This window comes from Ovis canadensis, chromosome 10, assembly GCF_042477335.2.
Source record: "Ovis canadensis isolate MfBH-ARS-UI-01 breed Bighorn chromosome 10, ARS-UI_OviCan_v2, whole genome shotgun sequence".
Taxonomy (NCBI): Eukaryota; Metazoa; Chordata; class Mammalia; order Artiodactyla; family Bovidae; genus Ovis; species Ovis canadensis.
This window is the reverse complement of record NC_091254.1, coordinates 33,572,867-33,595,448: the sequence shown is the minus strand read 5'-3', so window position 1 is coordinate 33,595,448 and position 22,582 is coordinate 33,572,867. Positions and strand designations below refer to the sequence as shown.

Genomic DNA, 22,582 nt, shown 5'->3' with positions numbered 1-22,582 from the left:
CCTAAATCATGCCTTCTGTTCTATGAACAGTGCCAGGTCTTCCACCGTCCACCCCCAGAAACAGAAGATAAAAAGAGGAAACCCCCTCCCCACCCCTGCCAAAAAAAAAAAAAGTGCCTTTTCTTCATTCTCAGTTTTGGGAGAAATCAGCTTAGCACATTTCCCAGATCCCATGTGAGGACTCCTGGCAGTCCTGAGCCTATCTACTGCGAAGGGCTTAGGAGGAATGGGCACGTGGAGTGGTTGCTCTCACATGCATCCTGTGGCTAAAAGAAGTTGTGTGTGCACGCACCACTAGGGAAGCCCAGTTCACCCAGTTGCATCCAATTCTTTGCCATACTGTGGACTGCAGGCCACCAGGCTCCTTTGTCCATGGGATTTCCCAGGCAAGATTACTGGAGTGGGTTGCCATTTTCTCCTCCAGGGTATCTTCCCAAGCCAGGGATCGAAACAGCATGCCCTGTGTCTCCTGCATTGAAGGTGGATTCTTTACCGCTGAGCTACCAGGACAGCCCTAAAGGTTGTGTGAAGCAACCAGATGTGTGGACTGCCCTTTGTTTTCTCGACCCTTCCCTGTAGCAATGTGTGTGAAACACTTCTGGTTGAAGAGCTTGAAGTTTTCTGGGAGAGCTGGGGTTGGAGCAGAGAAATCCCTAGCATAGTTTGTAAAGCATTATGAGAGATTGGCCTCATCAGGATACTTCACAGGTTTATTAAAAATGATTAAAAGTAGGGGATCTATGGCTGTTCTATAAAGTATGTGTTCCCTGCAGGGCCTTTCTTCTGCAACATCCATTTTCCCAGCCCTGAAGAACTGCCTACCATCTGCCTTCTGGAGTAATTCTTTAAAACTGTGGTTCCTGGAGATAAATGGGGCCTTGTGCCAAGTGATGTGTGAAGCCTCAAGGGAAACCAAGCATCTTCACAGGGCAGTGGTTTTACTTGATGTAAGAAAGTTTTATGGTACTACAAACCTAGGTGTTAGAGAGTAAAGGACACATTTTGCCTAATGTTTTAAAGACAAAATCAGGTTTTGTTTTTGAGGCAGACCATTTTGTGGACACATTTCTGCAGGCTAGGAGTCAGAAGAGTTGGAGAAGCAAATGCACTCCCAAGTCGATCTGCTTATGGACTAGCTTGCATTGTGACTGAGTCTTAATATTGAATAAATGTCACCACTCTTAAAGAACCATCATTACAAATGAACTGTTCTTAATTTCAAGTATAGACTTTTAATTATTCCCGTATAGCAGAAGAGACAGATCTGTTTTTATTAACTTCCTTTCTCAACCTGAACACTCCATGCATTTCAGCCATCCTGTTTTAAAGTCCTTCCTGGACCTGGTTCCTCTTGGCTTCGTGCATTCCAAGGACCCTGTGTATAAAGTGTGCTTTGGCTAGTTTCTGGATACAGTGGAATGGGAACATTTCATTATCTAGCCATTTAATTCTGTTAATGTGGAAGGGACTGTTTCAGTTACTTTACCAACTTCATCATCATTAGGTTTGTGATCAGGTAACAGCCTCAGTTCCCTTTGTTTTCAGCTCTTTTCAATCCAGTAGTTTGGTGTTTATAGTTTTCAAACCTTAATAGAATCTATAAATTTCACTTTATTTGATTTCAGCTCAGTTTTCTTCATAATAAGAACATTCCATATCTGTATGTATCTTTTCCATGGCTTCAGTCATTTTTTTATAAATAAGAATTTTGAAACTAAGCGTTTAAGAACATTCGAATACTTCTTGAGCATCCTATCCCCTGCCAGGTCCCGTGCTAGGGTGCAAGGTCCACGCACACACGAATTAAAGTAAAAGTTAGGTCAGATGTTAGAGATACACAATGATATGTAATAGAGGGAATTGGCCTGGTTAGGAAGGTGATAATCAGGCTGGCAGTGAGTTCTCAGTAAATGCCAGCCACTGGTACGAGTGCTTAAGAAGTACCAACTTGGTCCTCAACATCTCTGTGATGAAGATTCTTATCAGGCAGACAGCAGTTAAAGTCTCCAAAAATTACACAGCTGATAATGGTGAAGGAAAAGCAGGAGTTAATCAGGCAGATTCACTGGAAAAGCTTTTCTGGCAGAAGAAACAGTACAAAGTAGGAAGGAGCATGGGAGTCCAGGTAGTGAAAGGAAGTACAGCTGGAGCCAAAAGGATCGTGACCGGGAGGGCTGCCGGGGGCAGGGGAGGGCTGGAGAGAGAGGCAGGTGCCAGACCCCCACCTGTAAGGCATACAAAGAAGTTTTGATATTCTACAAGCAACAGTAAATCATCTTCATTAAACAAGAGTGATGATAGAAGTATTGTGTTTAATAACAATCATTAGCTGGTAGGGCAAGGGCAGGAAATGGCACTTTGAGTTTAGTAATGTGTACAGGTTGAAATAGTGAGTGTGAAGCCCTAAAGCAAGAGATGGTGAACAGGTTGGTCCATGAAGTGGATGAAAGAAAGTGTCCAACTCTTCACGACCCCATGGAGTGTAGCCAGGCTCCTCTGTCTGTGGGATTTCCCAGGCGAGAATACTGGAGTGGGTTGCCATGCCCTTCTGCAGGGGATCTTTCCAACCCAGGGATCGAACCTGGGTCTCTAGCATTGTGGGCAGATTCTTTACCATCTGAGCCACCAGGTGGAATCCAGAGATACTGGCAAGCGAAGCTTAGATCAGGAATTGAGAGGAAGATATCAAGGATGATTTCTGTGTTTCTGGGTTGCTATAACTGATGAATATTAAGTGGCATAAAAGATAATAAGCAACACTGAGGGGGAGTTCCCTGATTCATTGGTTAGGACTTGGTGCTTTCACTGCTGTGGCTGAGGATCGATCTCTGGTCGAGGAACAAAGAACATGAAAGCCTCACAGTGCAGTCAGAAGAAAAAAGAGCAACAGTAGAGAGTCAGATGCATGGAGTAGAGGGTGATGAGTTCAGTTCAGGTTGAGTTGAGTGGAGACAACGCAAATGATGGTCAACACTGTAAATACTGGGGCTCAGAGGAGAGGGCCAGCACTAGAGATCTGAATCCTCTGTTTGGGGGATTATTAAAACAGGAAGTGCAGGTCATCCCTGGGTATCCATGGGGCATTTGTTCCAGAAGCCCCTGTGTGTACCAGAATCCACGGATGTTCAAGTCTCATTAGTTTGCCCTTCCTATCTGCAGACTCAAGAGCTGACTGTTAGTTCAGTTCAATTGCTCAGTCGTGTCCAATTCTTTTCCACCCCATGGACTGCAGCACACCAGGCCTTTCTGTCCATCACCAACTTCCAAAGCCTACTCAAACTCATGTTCATCGCGTCGGTGATGCCATCCAACCATCTCATCCTCTGTCATCCACTTCTGCCTTCAATCTTTCCCAGCATCAGAGTCTTTTCCAAGGAGTCAGTTCTTCCCATCAGGAGTCCAAAGTATCGGAGTTTCAGCTTCAGCATCAGTCCTTCTAATGTACATTCAGGACTGATTTCCTTCAGGATTGATTGGCTCTCCTTGCAGTCCAAGGGACTTGCAAGAGTCTTCTCCAACACCACAGTTCTAAAGCATCGATTTTTCAGCGCTCAGCTTTCTTCATAGTCCAACTCTCACATCCATACATGACCACTGGGAAAACCATAGCCTTGACTAGATGGACCTTAGTCGGCAAAGTAATATCTCTGCTTTTTAATATGCTGTCTAGGTTGGTCATAGCCTTTCTTCCAAGGAGCAAGCATCTTCCAATTTCATGGCTGCAGTCACCATCTGCAGTGACTTTGGAGCCCAAAAAATAGTCTGTCACTGTTTCCATTATTTCCCCATCTATTTGCCATGAAGTGATGGGACCGGATGCCATGATCTTAGTTTTCTAAATGTTGAGTTTTAAGCCAACTTTTTCACTCTCCTCTTTCACTTTCATCAAGAGGCTCTTTAGTTCTTCGCTTTCTGCCATAAGGGTGGTGTCATCTGCATATCTGAGGTTATTGATATTTCTCCCAGCAATCTTGATTCCAGCTTGTGGCTTCGTCCAACCCGGCTGACTGTAGTTGTCTGTTAAGCATCTACTCAAGGGTCAAAAAGCAAAGGCCTTGGGGACACTCACTCATGGGTTCTGGCCTCGGCCCAGTCACTGAGAGTCCTTAGACAAGTTATTTAAATCTGTTATTTGAGCCTGTTTCCACATTTGTAAAATAGGGGGACACACACTGAGTCCCAGGGTTGTAAAGAAAGATAAAATACCACATGAGCTGGCTCAGCTGTAAAGAATCTGCCTGCCAATGCAGGAAACAGATTCCATCCCTGGGTCAGGAAGATTCCTCTGGAGAAAGAAAACGCAACCCACTTCAGTAGGACAGAGAAGCTTGGTGGGCTACAGTCCCTGGAGTGGCAAAGACTCAAACACGACTGAGCAACTAAACAGCAACACAGTAAGTACAACATAAAATACCGCAGGTAAATTATCTGGTACCAAACTGCTGTGACCTACTGCTCCTCTCGCCCATACTTACGCTGCTTTTGGATCTTTAAGGATAGTGTTAGAGTAAGCCATAATGTCTACTGATGGTTGCTTGCAAGGCTTAATTAGAATATTTTGTCCCTAAAATTCTCCCCCCCCCCCAAACCCCCTACCTCCTCCCTTCCTCTACTGCAGGCTATTGGCAAAAATTCCAACAGCTAGACTTCACTTCCTGGCTTAAGGCTTTGAACCCTGTTAACAGTCACACTCTATCAAAAGGTGTGGCCCTATCTCCAGCCTTTTGGGCGTGGTCTGGGAATAGGTGGCTTACCCTTACTCCTTGGAAGGAAAGTTATGACCAACCTAGACAGTATATTAAAAAGCAGAGACATTACTTTGCCATCAAAGGTCGGTCTAGTCAAGGCTACGGTTTTTCCAGTGGTCATGTATGGATGTGAGAATTGGACTGTGAAGAAAGCTGAGCGTCGAAGAATTGATGCTTTTGAACTGTGGTGTTGGAGAAGACTTGAGAGTCCCTTGGACTGCAAGGAGATCCAACCAGTCCATCCTAAAGATCAGTCCTGGGTGTTCATTGGAAGGACTGATGTTGAAGCTGAAACTCCAGTACTTTGGCCACCTCATGCGAAGAGTTGACTCATTTGAAAAGACCCTGATGCTTGGAAAGATTGAAGGCTGAGAAGAAGGGGACGACAGAGGATGAGATGGCTGGATGGTATCACTGACTCGATGGACAGGAGTCTGAGTAAACTCCGGGAGTTGGTGATGGACAGGGAGGCCTGGGGTGCTGCGATTCATGGGGTCGCAGAGTCGGATACGACTGAGTGAACAGAACTGGGGATAGGTCTGGTTTCGGCAGTTAAGAAAATTGGTGAGCATGAACCTGAGTTGAGAAAACGTCTGGCTCTGCAGTGTAGGGACTCCGCGGGGCAGCGGGGCGGGAGGGTGAAGCCTCCTTTCGCCCCGCCCGCTCGCCTCGCAGCCCGGTCCCCTCGCCGCGCAGCCCCGCCTCCTCGCCTCGCAGCCCCGCCTCCTCGCCGCGCAGCCCCGCCTCCTCGCCGCGCAGCCCCGCCCCCTCGCCGCGCAGCCCCGCCTCCTCGCCGCGCAGCCCCGCCTCCTCGCCGCGCAGCCCCGCCTCCTCGCCGCGCAGCCCCGCCTCCTCGCCGCGCAGCCCCGCCTTCCCGCTCACAGCTCGCGGGGAGATCCCAGCCCAGGTGCGGGCAGTCTGCGCTCGGAGCTGGAAGCATGCACGCGGGCGGGGAGCTGGGCGCCTCGGCGGGCGGCTCGCTGTTGCTGTTCGCCTCGCTGTTGGCAGTGGGCTGCGCGCTGGGCCTGCGCCTGGGCCGGGGGCGGGGAACGGCGGACCGCGGGTCGCTCGCCTGGCTCTGCTTCAACGCCCTGGTGCATTTCGCGGTGGTAAGTCAGCGTCCTCGTCTGGGCCCCGAAAACGCGGATGGACGCCGCCTCTCTTTAGATCCTTCCCTCTAGCTTCCAGGGAAGGACGCGGACGCCAGGGACGCCTTGGCCGCCCCGGGCCTTATGGCGGGAGACCCGGGAATCACCTGGAGGCCCGTGGCCTTTGGCCAGATACTGCACTTCTCCGAAGTCCCAAGGCCATAGCGCAGCTTCCCTAGTGGTGCCAGTTTCTCTACCAGATTAAAACTAAACCAGGAAAAGCCGAACATTGTTATCCCTCTGTGATGCTGTTAGTCGGATTGTAAGCTGCGGAAAGGCCTTGGTTTGCTTGACTTCGGTGTTGACCATCTGGTGATGTCCATGTGTAGAGTCTTCTCTTGTGTTGTTGGAAGAGGGTGTTTGCTATGACCAGTGCATTTTCTTGGCAAAACTCTATTAGTCTTTGCCCTGCTTCATTCCGTATTCCAAAGCCAAATTTGCCTGTTACTCCAGGTGTTTCTTGACTTCCTACTTTTGCATTCCAGTCCCCTATAATGAAAAGGACATCTTTTTTGGGTGTCAGTTCTAAAAAGTCTTCTAGGTCTTCATAGAACTGTTCAGCTTCAGCTTCTTCAGCATTACTGGTTGGGGCATAGACTTGGATTACTGTGATATTGAATGGTTTGCCTTGGAAATGAACAGAGATCATTCTGTCGTTTTTGAGATTGCATCCAAGTACTGCATTTCGGACTCTTCTCTTGACCATGATGGCTACTCCATTTCTTCTGAGGGATTCCTGCCCACAGTAGCAGATATAATGGTCATCTGAGTTAAATTCACCCATTCCAGTCCATTTTAGTTCGCTGATTCCTAGAATGTTGACGTTCACTCTTGCCATCTCTTGTTTGACCACTTCCAATTTGCCTTGATTCATGGACCTGACATTCCAGGTTCCTATGCAATATTGCTCTTTACAGCATCGGACCTTGTTTCTATCACCAGTCACATCCACAACTGGGTATTGTTTTTGCTTTGGCTCCATCGCTTCATTCTTTCTGGAGTTATTTCTCCACTGACCTCCAGTAGCATATTGGGCACCTACTGACCTGGGGAGTTCCTCTTTCAGTATCCTATCTTTTTGCCTTTTCATACTGTTCAAGGGGTTCTCAAGGCAAGAATACTGAAGTGGTTTGCCATTCCCTTCTCCAGTGGACCACATTCTGTCAGACCTCTCCACCATGACCTGCCCATCTTGGGTTGCCCCGCGGGCATGGCTTAATTTCATTGAGTTAGACAAGGCTGTGGTCCTAGTGTGATTATATTGACTAGTTTTCTGTGCGTATGGTATGACCTAAATCAAATCCCTTATGATTATACATTGGAAGTGAGAAATAGATTTAAGGGCCTAGATCTGATAGATAGAGTGCCTGATGAACTATGAAATGTGGTTCGTGACATTGTACAGGAGACAGGGATCAAGACCATCCCCATGGAAAAGAAATGCAAAAAAGCAAAATGGCTGTCTGGGGTGGCCTTACAAATAGCTGTGAAAAGAAGAGAGGCGAAAAGCAAAGGAGAAAAGGAAAGATATAAGCATCTGAATGCAGAGTTCCAAAGAATAGCAAGAAGAGATAAGAAAGCCTTCTTCAGCGATCAATGCAAAGAAATAGAAGAAAACAACAGAATGGGAAAGACTAGAGATCTCTTCAAGAAAATTAGAGATACCAAGGGAACATTTCATGCAAATATAGGCTCAATAAAGGACAGAAACTGTATGGACCTAACAGAAGCAGAAGATATTAAGAAGAGGTGGCAAGAATACACAGAACAACTATACAAAAACTTCACGACTCGGTTAATCACGATGGTGTGATCACTCATCTAGAGCCAGACATCCTGGAATATGAAGTCAAGTGGGCCTTAGAAAGCATCACTACGAACAAAGCTAGTGGAGGTGATGGAATTCCAGTTGAGCTATTTCAAATCCTGAAAGATGATGCTGTGAAAGTGCTGCACTCCATATGCCAGCAAATTTGGAAAACTCAGCAGTGGCCACAGGACTGGAAAAGGTCAGTTTTCATTCCAATCCCAAAGAAAGGCCATGCCAAAGAATGCTCAAACTACCACACAATTGCACTCATCTCACGTGCTAGTAAAGAAATGCTCAAAATTCTCTAAGCCAGGCTTCAGCAATACGTGAACCATGAACTTCCCGATGTTCAAGCTGGTTTTAGAAAAGGCAGAGGAACCAGAGATCAAATTGCCAACATCTGCTGGATCATGGAAAAAGCAACAGAGTTCCAGAAAAACATCTATTTCTGCTTTATTGACTATGCCAAAGCCTTTGACTGTGTGGATCACAATAAACTGTGGAAAATTTTGAAAGAGATGGGAATACCAGACCACCTAACCTGCCTCTTGAGAAATCTGTATGCAGGACAGGAAGCAATAGTTAGAACTGGACATGGAACAACAGACTTGTTCCAAATAGGAAAAGGATTACGTCAAGGCTGTATATTGTCACCCTGCTTATTTAACCTCTGTGCAGAGTACATCATGAGAAACGCTGGACTGGAAGAAATACAAGCTGGAATCAAGATTGCCAGGAGAAATATCAATAACCTCAGATAATGCAGATGACACCACCCTTATGGCAGAAAGTGAAAAGGAACTCAAAAGCCTCTTGATGAAAGTGAAAGAAGAGAGTGAAAAAGTTGGCTTAAAGCTCAACATTCAGAAAATGAAGATCATGGCATCTGGTCCCATCACTTCATGGGAAATAGATCGGGAAACAGTGTCAGACTTTATTTTTTGGGGCTCCAAAATCACTGCAGATGGTGATTGCAGCCATGAAATTAAAAGACGCTTACTCCTTGGAAGAAAAGTTATGACCAATCTAGATAGCATATTCAAAAGCAGAGACATTACTTTGCCGACTGAGGTCCGTCTAGTCGAGGCTATGGTTTTTCCTGTGGTCATGTATGGATGTGAGAGTTGGACTCTGAAGAAGGCTGAGCACCGAAGAATTGATGCTTTTGAACTGTGGTGTTGGAGAAGACTCTTGAGAGTCCCTTGGACTGCAAGGAGATCCAACCAGTCAATTCTGAAGGAGTCAACCTTGGGATTTCTTTGGAAGGAATGATGCCAAAGCTGAAACTCCAGTACTTTGGCCACCTCATGCGAAGTGTTGACTCATTGGAAAAGACTCTGATGCTGGGAGGGATTGGGGGCAGGAGGAGAAGGGGACGACAGAGGATGAGATGGCTGGATGGCATCACTGACTCGATGGACATTAATCTGAGTGAACTCAGGGGGTTAGTGATGGACAGGGAGGCCTGGCATGCTGCAATTCATGGGGTCGCAAAGAGTCAGACACGACTGAGCGACTGAACTGAACTGAGAGATGATTTAAAGCCTAGGGGATGCTGTTATATGCAAATACTACACCATTTTTACAGAAGTGACTTGAGCATTTGTGGGTTTTGGCATGCCTGGGAAACAGTCCCTGTCTGAGGGAGGACTGGAATATTGAGAAAGAGCTGAGTTTTGGACTGTCGCCTAGGGTGCAGATGTTTATCAGTTGGATATGTGCACATATCAGATACTGCTGAGTGGAATGACGAAATTCCTTCTTTCCTAATAGTCAGCTTGTGGAGGTTGAAGACAGTAAACAGTTCCCTCAACTCCTGTATTTATAGATTTTTTTTTTTTTTAGCTGCATGGGGTCTCAGTTGCAGCACATGGGATCTTCGGTCTTCGTTGCAGCATGCAGGATCTTTAGTTGCGGCATGTGAACTCTTAGTTGTGGCATGCAGGATCTAGTTTCCTGACCAGGAATCAAACCGTGGCCCCCTGCACTGGACCACCTGGGAGTCTCTAAAGAATTTTTAGGCCGTTGCTGAACACAAGGTATCCGAGGAACAGGGGCAACAAAACAGGTTACAAGGCTCACTTAAAGTGTATTATATTTTAGACACACAAAAGGGTATAAAAACACTAAAACATAGACCCACATGTTCAGCACCTAGTTTAAAATTAAAGTCTGCTTTTCAAGCACCAACTGCCAGGAAGCACTGGATACATCTCCACTTGGCACCTTGAGGTGTAGCCCTACGTATGCCTCACTCTCCTTTATTCTGAAGGAAATTCTTCCCCCACCACCACCCATGGACCCATCTTGTGCTGTTTACCTGTCTCAGCTGCAAAACATCCCACTGTTTGAGTGTACCGTACCATACATCCCTTGAAGTGAAAGTGTTTGTCACTTGGTTGTGTCCGACTCTGTGACCCCATGGTCTATAGCCTGCCAAGCTCCTCTGTTCTTATAATTCTCCAGACAAGAGTACTGGAGTGGGTTGCCTTTCCCTTCTCCAAGGGATCTTCCCAACCCAGAGATCAAACCCGTGGCTCCCGCATCCTCCTAATTGTAGGCAGATTCTTTGCCATCTGAGCCACTGGGGACCTGAATACATACCTTGAATACATACAATAATCCCTTAATTCTAAAAGGCACTTTTTTTTTTTCGTATGTTACAACAGTCAGTGGCATAACCACTGTGGGTTATTTTATTGATATATTAAAATATATATTTTAAGTAAATAAATATATACATATATATTTGAGCTTCCTTATGGCTCAGGCAGTAGAGAATCTACCTGGAATGCAAGAGACCCAGATTCGATCCCTGGGTCAAGAATATCCCCTGGAGAAAGAAATGGCAACCCACTCCAGTATTCTTGCCTGGGAAATCCCAAGGACAGAGGAGCCTGCTGGGCTGCAGTCCATGGGGTTTCAAGAGTCAGACACAATTAGCCACTAAACCACCACTAAAAAATATGTATTCATTTGTCTGACTGCACCACCTCTTAGTTGCAGCACCTGGCGTCTTTCACTTGTGGCGTTGGAACTATTTGAGCAGCATGTGGGATCTAGTTCCCTGACCAGGGATCGAACCTGGGGCCCTTGCATGGAGAGTGCGGAATCACAGCCACTGGATCACCAGGGAAGTCCCTGATATTTTATGTCTCTGGAATTAGGTTGTATCTTTCAGTTGATAATGAAATATGATAGATAAAAGCACGCCCATTGATAATGTCTGGTTAAGTTGACTATTTACACACAATGCTTCAACCAGCGTCTTGGTACACATATCTTTGAGACTGTGAGAAGGGCTCTTAAGTGGTTGAGGCCTACCAGACAAATGCATGTCCATATTATCTTTGAGATGATTGGGAATTTGTTGCGAGAATACCCAGAAATGTGGGTGGAGCTAAGATTTGAGTAGAAAGACTGAAGGAGGTCTGAAACCCCAGCTCGCTTCCTCCCACTGGAACCTGAGCTGCCTCTCCTCACCCCTTGTGACTTGACTTCTCAAATGGAGGAGCTGTCTGGGTCTATTGGCCACCATAAACTGCCGAGCTCCCCTGTTGCACAGAGATTCAACCAAGCATTGCCAGAGATGGTTCAGCTCCCTGATGTCCAGTCAGACCCTGGTCACCTGGGGCTGCAGCTCTGGCCTTCAGTTCATCGATTATGGCCGGGATGAACGGCTGGCTGGTTTCCTGTCTGATGGGGGTCATAGTGACATCCATGAAGAAGTCAGTGGTCTGGCTCACCATTGCTCAAAAGGTGCTATGGGTGTTTCTTGCCCTGGTGCTTCATGGGTTTTCCCTCATCTGTGATCTGAGTATGGCATTCTAGGCGTGGCCAGGGGGCTTCCCAGGTGGCACTAATGGTAAAGAATCTGTCTGCCAGTGCAGGAGACACAGACCCAGGTTCAGTCCCTGTGTCAGGAAGATCCCCTGGAATAGGAAATGGCAACCTGCTCCCGTATTCTTTCCTGGAGAATCTCATGGACAGAGGAGCCTGGTGGGCTACAGTCTATGAGGTCGCAAAGAGCTGAAAACAACTGAGTGACTGAGCACAGGCGTGGCCAGAGCTGGAGGCAGGGTGTATATGCCTGTTTGGGGAACATGTGGAAGTCCAGGTTGATTAGAACGGAAGATTTACATAGGGTAAGACTCAGGCAACCCATGTCCAGCTGCTATCTGCAGACCTAGATGATTATCGTAGGCTTTGATTTCTCTTTCTTTAGAGAAAGAGACAGAGGACTATACTGATAGTCCTAGTCCTCTGTCAGCATCTATGGTGGATTGCTTCCATAACCCCGTGGGATACTCAAAACCACAAATTCTTAGGTCCCTTATATAAAGAAGGGGGACAAACTGGAAAGAGAACTTGGATTACAGATAAGGCTTAGAGTTTTATTCTGTGCAAGGAAGCCATGGAAGTGTTTCAATCAAGGAAGTGAGCTGGCCAGAGTGGATCTTTCGAAAGATAATTTGTTGGTGGTGTGTTAAGTCACAGGGTAAGGGGTCTGAGATTTTACCTTTCTTCAAGTGAAGTTAGCCTTGTTGATTGTCCAAGCTCCACAGGGCAAGGCAGTGAGGGCCAGATGGTACTTGCACACGCTGGAGGGGCACGTTACAGGAGAGGAACAACCCCAAATTAGGTTCGCATCTTCTGTGGAGCTGCTGGGGACCTGCTCCTACTTCTCTCTGGAGAAAGACCTTATCTTTACTCAGAAATGTAAACAGATCTCTGAGGAAGAGGAGGTAAGATCTTTATCTTCATTACCCTGAAACATCTCAGGAAGGAGAGGTCTCTAAGCCCTACTACAATGGAATGTCTCCTTACATGCATATTCTTTTTTTTTTTAATAGATTATTTTTTTTTTACATGTTTTTCTTTTTAGAATAATTTTGTTTTGGGCTGTGCTGGGTCTTTGTTGCTGTGCAGGCTTTTTCTCTAGTTGCAGTGTTAGTTGCTCAGTCATGTCCAACCCTTTAGACAGTCCGACCCCATGGACTATAGCCCACCAGGCTCCTCTGTCCATGGGGTTCTCCAGGCAGGTATACTGGAGTGGGTTGCCATTCCCTTCTCCAGGGGATCTTCCCCACCCAAGGATCTTCGTTGTGGTGCATGAGCTCTAGTTGTGGCGTACAGGCGCCAGGGCCCATGGGCTTCAGTAGTTGCACCCAGGGCCCATAGGCTTTAGTAGAAGTTTAGTGCTTAGGCTCAGAAGTTGCGGCACTGGGCTTAATTGCTCCACAGCAGGTGGGATCTTAGTTCCCTGATCAGGGATCAAACCCACATCCTCTGCACTGCAAGGCAGATTCTTAACCACAAGACCACCAGAAATATTCTTAAATTAGTGTTAATGACTGTGCTTAGGCACCCCAGCCAGACATTGCAAGAATAGGAAATCTTTATGGAAAATTGTTTCCTAACAGATGCCGGGTGGATTGGAAAGGATAGTTCAGGGCAAGAAGATCAGCTAAAAGCGATTGCAGTATTTTAGGAATGAGAAGAAAGCTGAGCTCGGGTAGTGATGAAAGTTAAAATGAGGAGGAAAGCGAAAGGAAGAATTTTATGAGTCAGAGTAACCACTTATACATTGGGAGTGGAGATGATCTTGGGGTTTAGAATTTGGCCGGCTTGGATAATGTTGATAATGTTAACAAGGACAAGAAAGTCTGATTTTAGAACTGTGAATCTGGGACTCCAGGGTGTAATTGAGGGGGAATGGTTGGAAGGCACTGAAAATGTGAGACCCGTTGGAGAGACAGAGTCAGGGTGGAACAGAGAGTTGGAAGTTCCTCCCTGGACTGGAGGAGACAGTAGGAAGCCCTGGGGAGAGTGACTTCTGAAGAAGAGGAAACGGAATGGAGAAACAGTAGGAAGCCCTGGGGAGAGTGACTTCTGAAGAAGAGGAAACGGAATGGAGAAAAGCCTGGGGGATGACAGCAGAGTCTTTTGATATTGCTATTGAACCGTCAGGAAGAGGAAGATCCAGGAAGGATCTTGGGGGCAAGGCCAAGAACAAGATACAGTGCTGGGTCCTGGGAGCCAAAGAAGGGAATTTCAGGATCACCGTGAAATGTGCAGCACTGTTACAAAAATAAAAAGTTCAAAAACGGTGAAGGCTGAGCCTTTTGGGACCAGCCGTCAGGAAGTGGATGTAGCTGGCATTGCTTGAATGGGAGCACCAGCAGCTGGGGGCAAGGGCTTAGCAGGTGGGGCAGAGGGGAAGTGGACTCAGCGTATGCCAGACTTGCAGGAGATTTGGTGGTGGGAGGAAGGACAGTGCAGGAGTGTGCCGACTTGAAGAAAAATGGACAGACTTAAGAGCTGTGAGTGTAAGTTGTTTTTTTTTTTAAATTTATTTAATATATAGAGGTATTTTTTTTAGCTGCACTGGATCTCTGTTGCTGCGTGGGCTTTCTCTAGTTGCAGAGAGCGGGGGCTACTCTCTAGCTGGCGTGCGCAGGCTTCTCTTACTGGGGAGCTCGGGCTCTAGGCATGTGGGCTTAGTTGCCCCACAGCACACGGCGTCTTCCCCAACCAGGGATCGAACCCATGTCCCCCGCATTGACGGATGAATTCTTGACCACAGGACCACCAGGGAAGTCTGTGAGTCTAAGTTTTAATTCAGGGACCTTACTGAGGACTGTGAGTGGCCCAGGAGGCAGGCTCTCAGGAGCTCAGAAGAAGCTGCCCCCAGAAGATAGGGGAAAAGAAAGAAGAAAGTCACTCAGTTGTGTCTGACTCTGTGACCCACCAGGCTCCTCTGTCCGTGGAATTCTCCAGGCAAGAATACTGGAGTGGGTTGCCATGGAAGAGCTTATATACGGGTTTTGGCTAGGGAAGACATGCAGTCAAGCACACGTCCTCGATAAAAAAAATCACTGCTGGTCACAAAAAACACGACATCTCGAGGTAACAATATCAGTGCTTGTCCAGCCATATATGTGAAGATGCTTGAATCTGGGCTCATGAAAATTCCTCCTGAGACGTGCATCCTACAATCTCTGGGGCCTGTTTTTCTGAAGCACAGTGTGTCTCATCCTGCGTTTCACCCCAGGTTCCCCTCAGGGAGCGCAGCAGCTGCAGTGGTTGTTGACTTCATCCGCATAGAGCTGGGTGCTGAGCAACACCCTTTATTCTTTGTTGTTTACAAAGAAAAGTTCAAAAGATACGGCAAGAGCCAGGGACTTGGGGTTTAACGTGGGAAGGCCTGCGCGCATGTGCGAGCAGGACCCTGGTCCAGGGGAGGATGGACGGCAGAGCTGTGCGCGGGCCCACGTGTCATCTGGTGTTGCCCGGCCGAGGGAACCGAGGGGAATTGGATGTGCCTGACTCTGCCACTGGTCCTCTGCTCAGACCCCTAGGCTAGCCATTCCCACCCTTTCATGACTGCGGAGCAGCACTCGGGCTTGTCCATCAGGCTGAAGGACGGTTGTCATGGAACATCTGGGCTCTGTAAGTCTCTCCATTCATTCTGCCTTAACGCCCAAGCGTCTTTCTTCAAGAAATCCTGAGGCTGCTTCCCTCCCTATTAATTGGTGTATTTTGGACATTACCCTTTTCCGTTTCACGTTGCCATCTGTTCTTTGCCTTCACGGCAGTAACTTCAGCCTCTGATCTTGGGACTTTCTAAAATTGTCTTCCTCCCGCTACTTCGTCATGAGGTCTGAAGTTGCCTTTTACTTCGCCGTCTGTTGCTGGCTCCTGTTTTCCTTTCCATTTTTGACATCATTATCTTCATCAGTTTTATTCTAAGATGGATATCCTCTCTGGTAAATGAATTTATAGTCCTTGTGCTGTTTGGTAAGCCTGGTGAATCACAGTTGGTTTAGCTGTGTATTAAGAGTAATGGTTCATGCTGGTTAATTTTGTGCATCACCTTGCTGGACCATGGGGTGCCCAGATATTTGGACAAACGTTATTCTGGGTGTTTCTGTGAAGATGTTTTGGATGAAGTTAATATTTACATTGGGAAAGCAGAATGCCCTCTGTAACACAAGTGGGCCTCATCCCGTCAACTGAAGGCCTGTTGTTCAGTCGCTTTGGCGTTCTGACTCTGCGACCCCATGGACTGCAGCACGCCAGGCTTCCCTGTCCTTCACCATCTCCCGGAGTTTGCTCAACTCATGTCCACTGATTCAGTGATGCTATCCAACCATCTCATCCTCTGCCGTCCCCTTCTCCTCCTGCCCTGAATCTTTCCCAGTATCAGAGTCTTTTCCAATGAGTCAGCTCTTCGCATCAGGTGGCCAAAGTATTGGAGCTTCAGCTACAGCATCAGTCCTTCCAGTGAATATTCAGGACTGATTTCCTTTAGGATTGACTGGTTGGATCTCCTTGGTGTCCTGACTGGAACAAAAACCTGGTCTTCCCTCAAGTCAGAGAGAAAGCCTCCTACCTGGGAGACATTCACGCTGGGACACTGGCTTTTTACTGCCTTTTGAGTCGAACTGAAGCAAGGACTTTTCCTGAATCCCAAACCTGCTGGCCTTTGGACTGGATCTGTACCATTGAGTTCCGTCTCTTCTCAGGCCTCTGGTTGGGTTAGAGCTCCTTTGGCTCTCTTGGGTCTCCAGCTTGCTGACTCAACCTCAGGTCATGGGACTTGTCAGCCTTCATAATTGCTTAAGCCAGTTCCTTATGATAAGTCTAGGAAGATAGATATATAGACACATAGAGACAGAAATTTAGGTACACATCTAATCTCCGGTGGTGCTGTTTATGGTGTCAAAGCCTAAAGAATAGCTCCCAGAATGAGCCGCTGTCCATTATTTACGGTGGTAGACAGTCCTCGTACTTCTGCAGATCAGGATTCAGTCTGTTTTCTAACATGATGAAGAATGTTCCTTAGCAATTGGGATGGCTGTCCACGTAGCCACATCTCAGAATGACATACTGTTCCTCCTTTCCACAAAATTTGCGTGCCTGCTGGGGCACCTGTGTCTAGATACAAACAAAATCGATGACCCTTGTCCTCTCAGAGTTTATGGATTAGCAGATTTTTTCTCATTATTTCATGTGGAAAATAATATTTGTTAATATAAATATTAATATTTATTAATGTCACTCGATATGAGAAATTTCCTTTGCAGATAAGGGCTAGGAGAAGCTTAGTTTCTTTTTAAAAAATTGGTCTCTTTCTCTCTGATGGCAAGAACAAAATAAATGGTTCTCCTTTTCGCTTTGGCTACTTGGATGCTCAGAACCATATTTAAGCTCTATAATAACAAAAGATAGTCTACATATAGATGTTTTTATTGTCCCCGATCCAAATTCTTATGTATGTTTTACCGTTTAGTGGATTGTTTTTGTTGTAATTAACCTAAAATCTTTTGTAAAAGGAGAAAGCCTGTAAATACTTCAAAAAATGTTAGTGCAACTAAACTTACTTCCTTTGAAATAAAAATATTCCAGGGAAATATCTTTTTTCTTTTATAACACTAAACACAATTTGTAACTGTTTTGACTTCTTCTATCTCCAGAACCTGGCCTGGTGCCTGGTTTGTAGGAGCTATGCTGGAATATTTGTTAATACTGAATGAATGGAAGAGTGATTCTTTCCATTTAATTTTTAGCAGCATCTGCCATTTACATTGTAAGCCTCTGATTGCTCAGATATCTAAAATGTCAGTTCTTGGACTTCCTTCGTGGTCCAGTGGTTAAGACTGTGCCCTCCCAGTGCAGGGGTCATTGGTTCGATCCCTGGTCAGGGAACTAAGATTCCATATGCCACAAGGCAAAAAAAAAAAAAAAAAAAAAAGTGGTTAAAATATCAGTTCTTTTTCTATGTCAGACAGTCTTTTAAAACAAAATTTGTTTGAATCATTTATTTCTACAATAATTGTAAAAAAAAATAACATATCTACAAGGAAGAAAAGTTAAAATTACCTAGAGATAATTATTGTTAGTATTCTTAAAAATAATCTTCCAGAATTTATATGAATATATATACCCATATAAATATTTTTCAGGATCCTTTTTGAAAAAATGGGATCATATTATTCATTCTTTGTTGCTTTTTTTCATTTAGCTGTGTTCAGTGGCCATCTGTATGAGTCTCTTGAACTATTAATACCTCATAAATGTAAATAACTGCTTAGGATTCCAATATACATCATGTATAATCTTTTTCACCAACCTTACATTGTTGGACTTACAGGCTTTTCCCAGTTGCTGGCAATTATACAGAATGTTCTCTGTACATTTTTATACACTTGTCTCAAGTGTTTACTCAGGATGAATCCTGAAAAGTATAGTTGCTTGCTCTAAGGGAAGCTAAGAGTTTCCCTGGTGGTTCAGTTGGTAAAGAATCTGCCTGCAATGCAGGAGACCTGGGTTTGATCTCTGGGTTGGGAAGATCCCCTGGAGAAGGAAATGGCAAACCACTCCAGTATTCTTGCCTGGGAAATGCTGTGGACAGAGGAGCCTGGCGGGCTACAGTCCATGGGGTCCAAGAGTCAGACACGACTTTGCAACTAAACCAAGGGAAGCCAGTGTTTGAAGATCCCAGAAACGTGATCCCCATTTGTAGTCCCGTCAGCTACTTTGTCCCAGTCATCCAGTAGGAGATAGCAAGATTGTATCAGGTATTTCTCAGATCGTCTTGGCTTCATCTGACCCTTGACAGTTTGCTCTGCTTCTGCCACCCTGATGGCAACCAACTCCAGCTTCACTGGGTCCCATCCAGGCAGCTTCTGCTTCCAGCCCCTGCCCCAGGCCCCTCACATGCCACTCAGGTGTGAGGTCCTGGGGTCCCACTCAGCTCCCACGCCCCTGCCCATGGATGAACTTTTGACAATGGTTTTTGGGAACCACAGGATAAATTCTTCCTTCCTTTCCCAAGAGGAACTCCCCAAAGAAGCAATAGATCATACAGTCTTTGGACAAGTGTAAGATTGAGACATCAGTTAGCTTGTTCCTAAGCAGCTTTACTAAGCTGCTAAACCCACTAATGTAGCCTCATACCTGATTCACATCTCTCCTTGGCCTCATTTCCCCTCCTCTGCCTCCTTGGGACAGCCATCCCCATGAAAGTAGTAGAATACAGTATAATACTTCCTCACTTAAAGTGAGGTCATGAGCATGGACCTTCTCCCAATAACGACTGGTTCCTTATAAAGGAGGAAATTTGGACACAGGGAGAGAACGCCATGTGAACTTGAAGGTGTTGATCAGAGTGAGGCTTCTTCATGCCAAGGCGCACCAAAGAGTACCATCAAATGCCTGGAAGGTGTAGGGGAGAGGGGCACGAGACAGATTCTGCCTGCAGCCCTGGGAAGAAACTGGCCCTGCTCACAGGTTGATCCTACACACCAGCCTCCAGAACTGTGGCACAGGTCAGTGTTTGCAGTTTTAAGCCACCCGATCTGTAGTACTTTTCTGTGGCAGCCCAATCCAATGACTACACCTGCTTCCTGGTAACTTGACTTTATTCAGAGTGGCAATTTGTTCTGGGCCTCTGCTGGCCTCTCCTACGTATTAATTGTCAGAATCAGATTGGATTCACGCCCTCTTTCTGAATTGGTGCTCTCGGAGAATAAGAATGTTGTCACAGGCCCAGCTTGGGTCTGTTCAGGTTGTGATGTTTGGCAAGGGCTGCTTTGTAGGCCAGCCGCCAGCCCGTGCGCTGACTGCCTCCTTGTCCCTCCTGATCCTCGGATCCGGGCTCCTGCAGCCAAAGGAGCGGCTGCCGCAGCGTAGACCCTGGCCCAGGCCGTGGCGGGCACAGTGTGCGTCGTGCCCCACACATCCAGAGGAGCGCCCGGTGCCGCGTGTGGAAAGTGAGAACGCTGCCATCGTCTGTCTGGGAGCGGTGTTCAGGAGCCAAGTAGCCCAGTCTTCCCTTGAAATAGGACTTGTCTCATAGTCTAGACAGACGCTCTCGGATCAGCCACCTGTGCTTGAAAATGTTCAGTGGGTGCCATCTTTCCCAAACAGAATAGCTCTGGTTACAAGAAAGTGTTGCCTTATGTTGGGCTGAGACTAGCCCCCTTGTGATTTCTTTGGGTCCTGCTTGTGCTGTCTTCTGTAGCCCAAAGGGAGGCTGAGCTGCAGCTCCGCCGATTCCCACGGCGTGGTTTCCTGGCTCTTTTCCTCCCTGTCACGCACCCTCACTCACACCACAGGCTGCCTTTCAAGTGCTGGTTACTTGGCGTTGTCCCAGAGGAGCCCTGACTCAAGAAACCCGGGGCGGAGTGGGAAGACGGACGGAGCATGGGCTTTGGGGTCTGACACGTGTGCTGGTGCAGCCGGCTCTGTCTTTCCCCACCTGTGAAATCCTGGGCAGCGCCCCTTTTCCCACTGGAAATCCTTTCTGTGATGCAGAGGGGAAGGAAGAAATATATGTGCATTATGAAATATCGTGGTGATTTAGTGACTCAGTTCTGTCTGACTCTTTGTGACTCCATGGACTAGAGCCTGCCAGGCTCCTCTGTCCATGGAATTTTCCAGGCAAGAGTACTGGAGCAGGTTGCCATTCCCTTTCCAGGGGATCTTCCCAACCCAGGGATCGAACCCAGGTCTCCTGCATTGCAGGTGGATTCTTTACCATCTGAGCCACCAGGGAATGTGCATTAAATATGTGTGAGAAATACAGGCTGAGGAGGCTTTGCAGCGCATATACAGAAAAACCAAAATTCTCACTACAGTGATTTCCCCCGTTTACTGCTGCTGCTAAGTCACTTCAGTCGTGTCCGACTCTGCAACTCCATGGACTGTAGCCTGCCAGGCTCCTCCGTCCATGGGATTTCCCAGCCAAGAATACTAGAGTAGGTTGTCATGCCCTCCTCCAGGGGATCTTGCCAACCCAGGGATCAAACCTGAGTCTCCTGCAGCTCCTATATCAAGGGCAGATTCTTTACTTCGAAGCACTGGGGAAATTATTAATTTCATTGTTTACTCATACTTGTATTTTGCATTAAACTCTTTTGGCAGCGAAGAGAAATAAAAAGCAAAATAATATGTGTGTGTGTGTGTTTTTAAGGAAGGGAGAAGGGAAACTTTCTTTCTGGGTTTCCTTATTGGGTTAGTCTCTGTAGGCTGCTGCAACAAAATGCCACACACTGGGTGGCTTATAAACAACAGAAATTGCTTTCTCATAGTTTTGGAGCCTGGAAGTGCGAGATCAGGACCCAAATTTGAGATGTCTACCCCAAATTTGTAGACATAGAGTATGGAACTAATATTTTCTTCGAATGGTTGTTGAAAGGATTAAATAAACTTTGTAATTTAGGGCAGGTCTTCTCAAACTTGACTGTGCCCAGGAATCTCTGTAAGTCTGGGCTAGGGTCTGACAGTCCACACAAGCTCCCAGCTGGTGCCCGAGCTGTGGCCCATGGACCATATATGAGTAGCAAGGAGGCAGGGCACTGGGCACAGTCCCCGGAGCTTAGCAGAGTTCAGTTAATGTTCATCCTCCTCCTGTCCCTTTTGTGACCCCTCCTCACCATCCTTCTTACTTGGATTAAGTTTTAATCTTCATCCTGTCCCTAAGTAATAATGTGATTATACACATGTCCAATAAAGATGAGCCTTGGAAGGTTTCAGATCTAAGAAGTAACTGCCTCAGCAAAGGAGGGTATATTCTTTAAAGGGGAGAAGTGGTTTTTAAGTCCTAAAGCAAACACTAAGCTACCATGTTGTAGGAACAATAGAACTCGTGTGGCTGTGTGGTACCCGAACTTCTGAAAGGGCCAGCATGGTCCATTGTTAATATCAGGCGACAGCCCGCCTGCTAGGACCGAGTGGAATGGTTCCATCGAATGGAAGTCGTCGCCTCATTAAGCGGATGACAGCTGGGCAGCATATATTTATGAAGTCAATAAAGCCTTGTCATTGAGGGGCTGTAGGAGGTTGAAGCAGCTGATCCTTCCAGAAACAATGATATGTCCTGTCGCCATGACATGGAAAAATCAAGTCCGATTAGGCTGAGGTTTTATGAGTCAGATCAGTAAATGCTAATACACTTTGACAGGATTCATGTATTGATTCTATTCTTGCTCCACTTTATTCTCCCACTCTTAATGCATTGCAGTTTTTCTGGCTCTTCATTCAAACACTTTTTTTTTAACCTTGCAAATATATTTAACTATAAATTCAGCCTTTACAAACACAAACACAAATTACAAAGAAGAAAATGTATGTTCTCTTTTATTTCTATAAAGGCTTATAAAAATTTTTCTTTAAGGGTGAAATGAGTAAATTGAGTGTTCTTTACCAATTGGTCATTGAGTTATAAATAGCAGAAACTTGCCCAGCTCAAGCATGTTTTTAAAATCTGAGCTTTGACTTGTAGCTGTCTCAAAGTCTATAAAATGCATTGTTAGAACTACATGTCTGGAACACATTAAGTGAAAAATGAGATGAGACCAGCCTTTTTTTCCCCCCACTTCAAGGCACATGAGATCTTAGTTCCCTGACCAAGAATTGAACATTGGAAATACGGAGTATTAACCACTGAACCACCAGGGAAATCTTGCCTTTGTTTCTTAATTTATTTGCCATGATTCATTTTAGCTTTTAAGTTGATTTTGTTAGCAGCTCAATTAGACGGTGTAGTCCAGTCACATTTTAGTGCATTTAATATGAATTAAATGTTTTTAAACCAAAATTCCTGATACATTGAACTTAAAATCTTTTAAGTCAATAAACATTGTAGAATTGTCCTTATCACCCTCTAGGTTGATAGTAGGAAAACTAATGGCAGGGAGAAAGTATTTTAAATATTTATAGCTATGTAATAACATATACATGAAGAATTTCCTGAAGGCTACTATGGAACTCAAGCAGTGATATCTCTGGGGGGTGAGATTGGGGATTAGGAGAGAAAGAGACTTTTACCTTTTACCTTATAGCTTTTTGTAAATTTTTTTTAACTTACA

General features: G+C 45.9%; 1 protein-coding gene across 1 annotated transcript in view; it reads left to right on the top strand.

The window, feature by feature from the left end:
• Window positions 1-5,546: 5,546 nt before the first annotated feature.
• Window positions 5,547-22,582, top strand: part of EBPL (EBP like) — a 30,862-nt gene continuing 13,826 nt past the window's right edge. Inside the window, exon 1 of the mRNA XM_069601423.1 lies at window positions 5,547-5,857. Coding sequence (XP_069457524.1) covers window positions 5,687-5,857 — 171 coding nt within the window. The 5' untranslated portion in view covers window positions 5,547-5,686. The remainder of the gene's footprint in view (window positions 5,858-22,582) is intronic.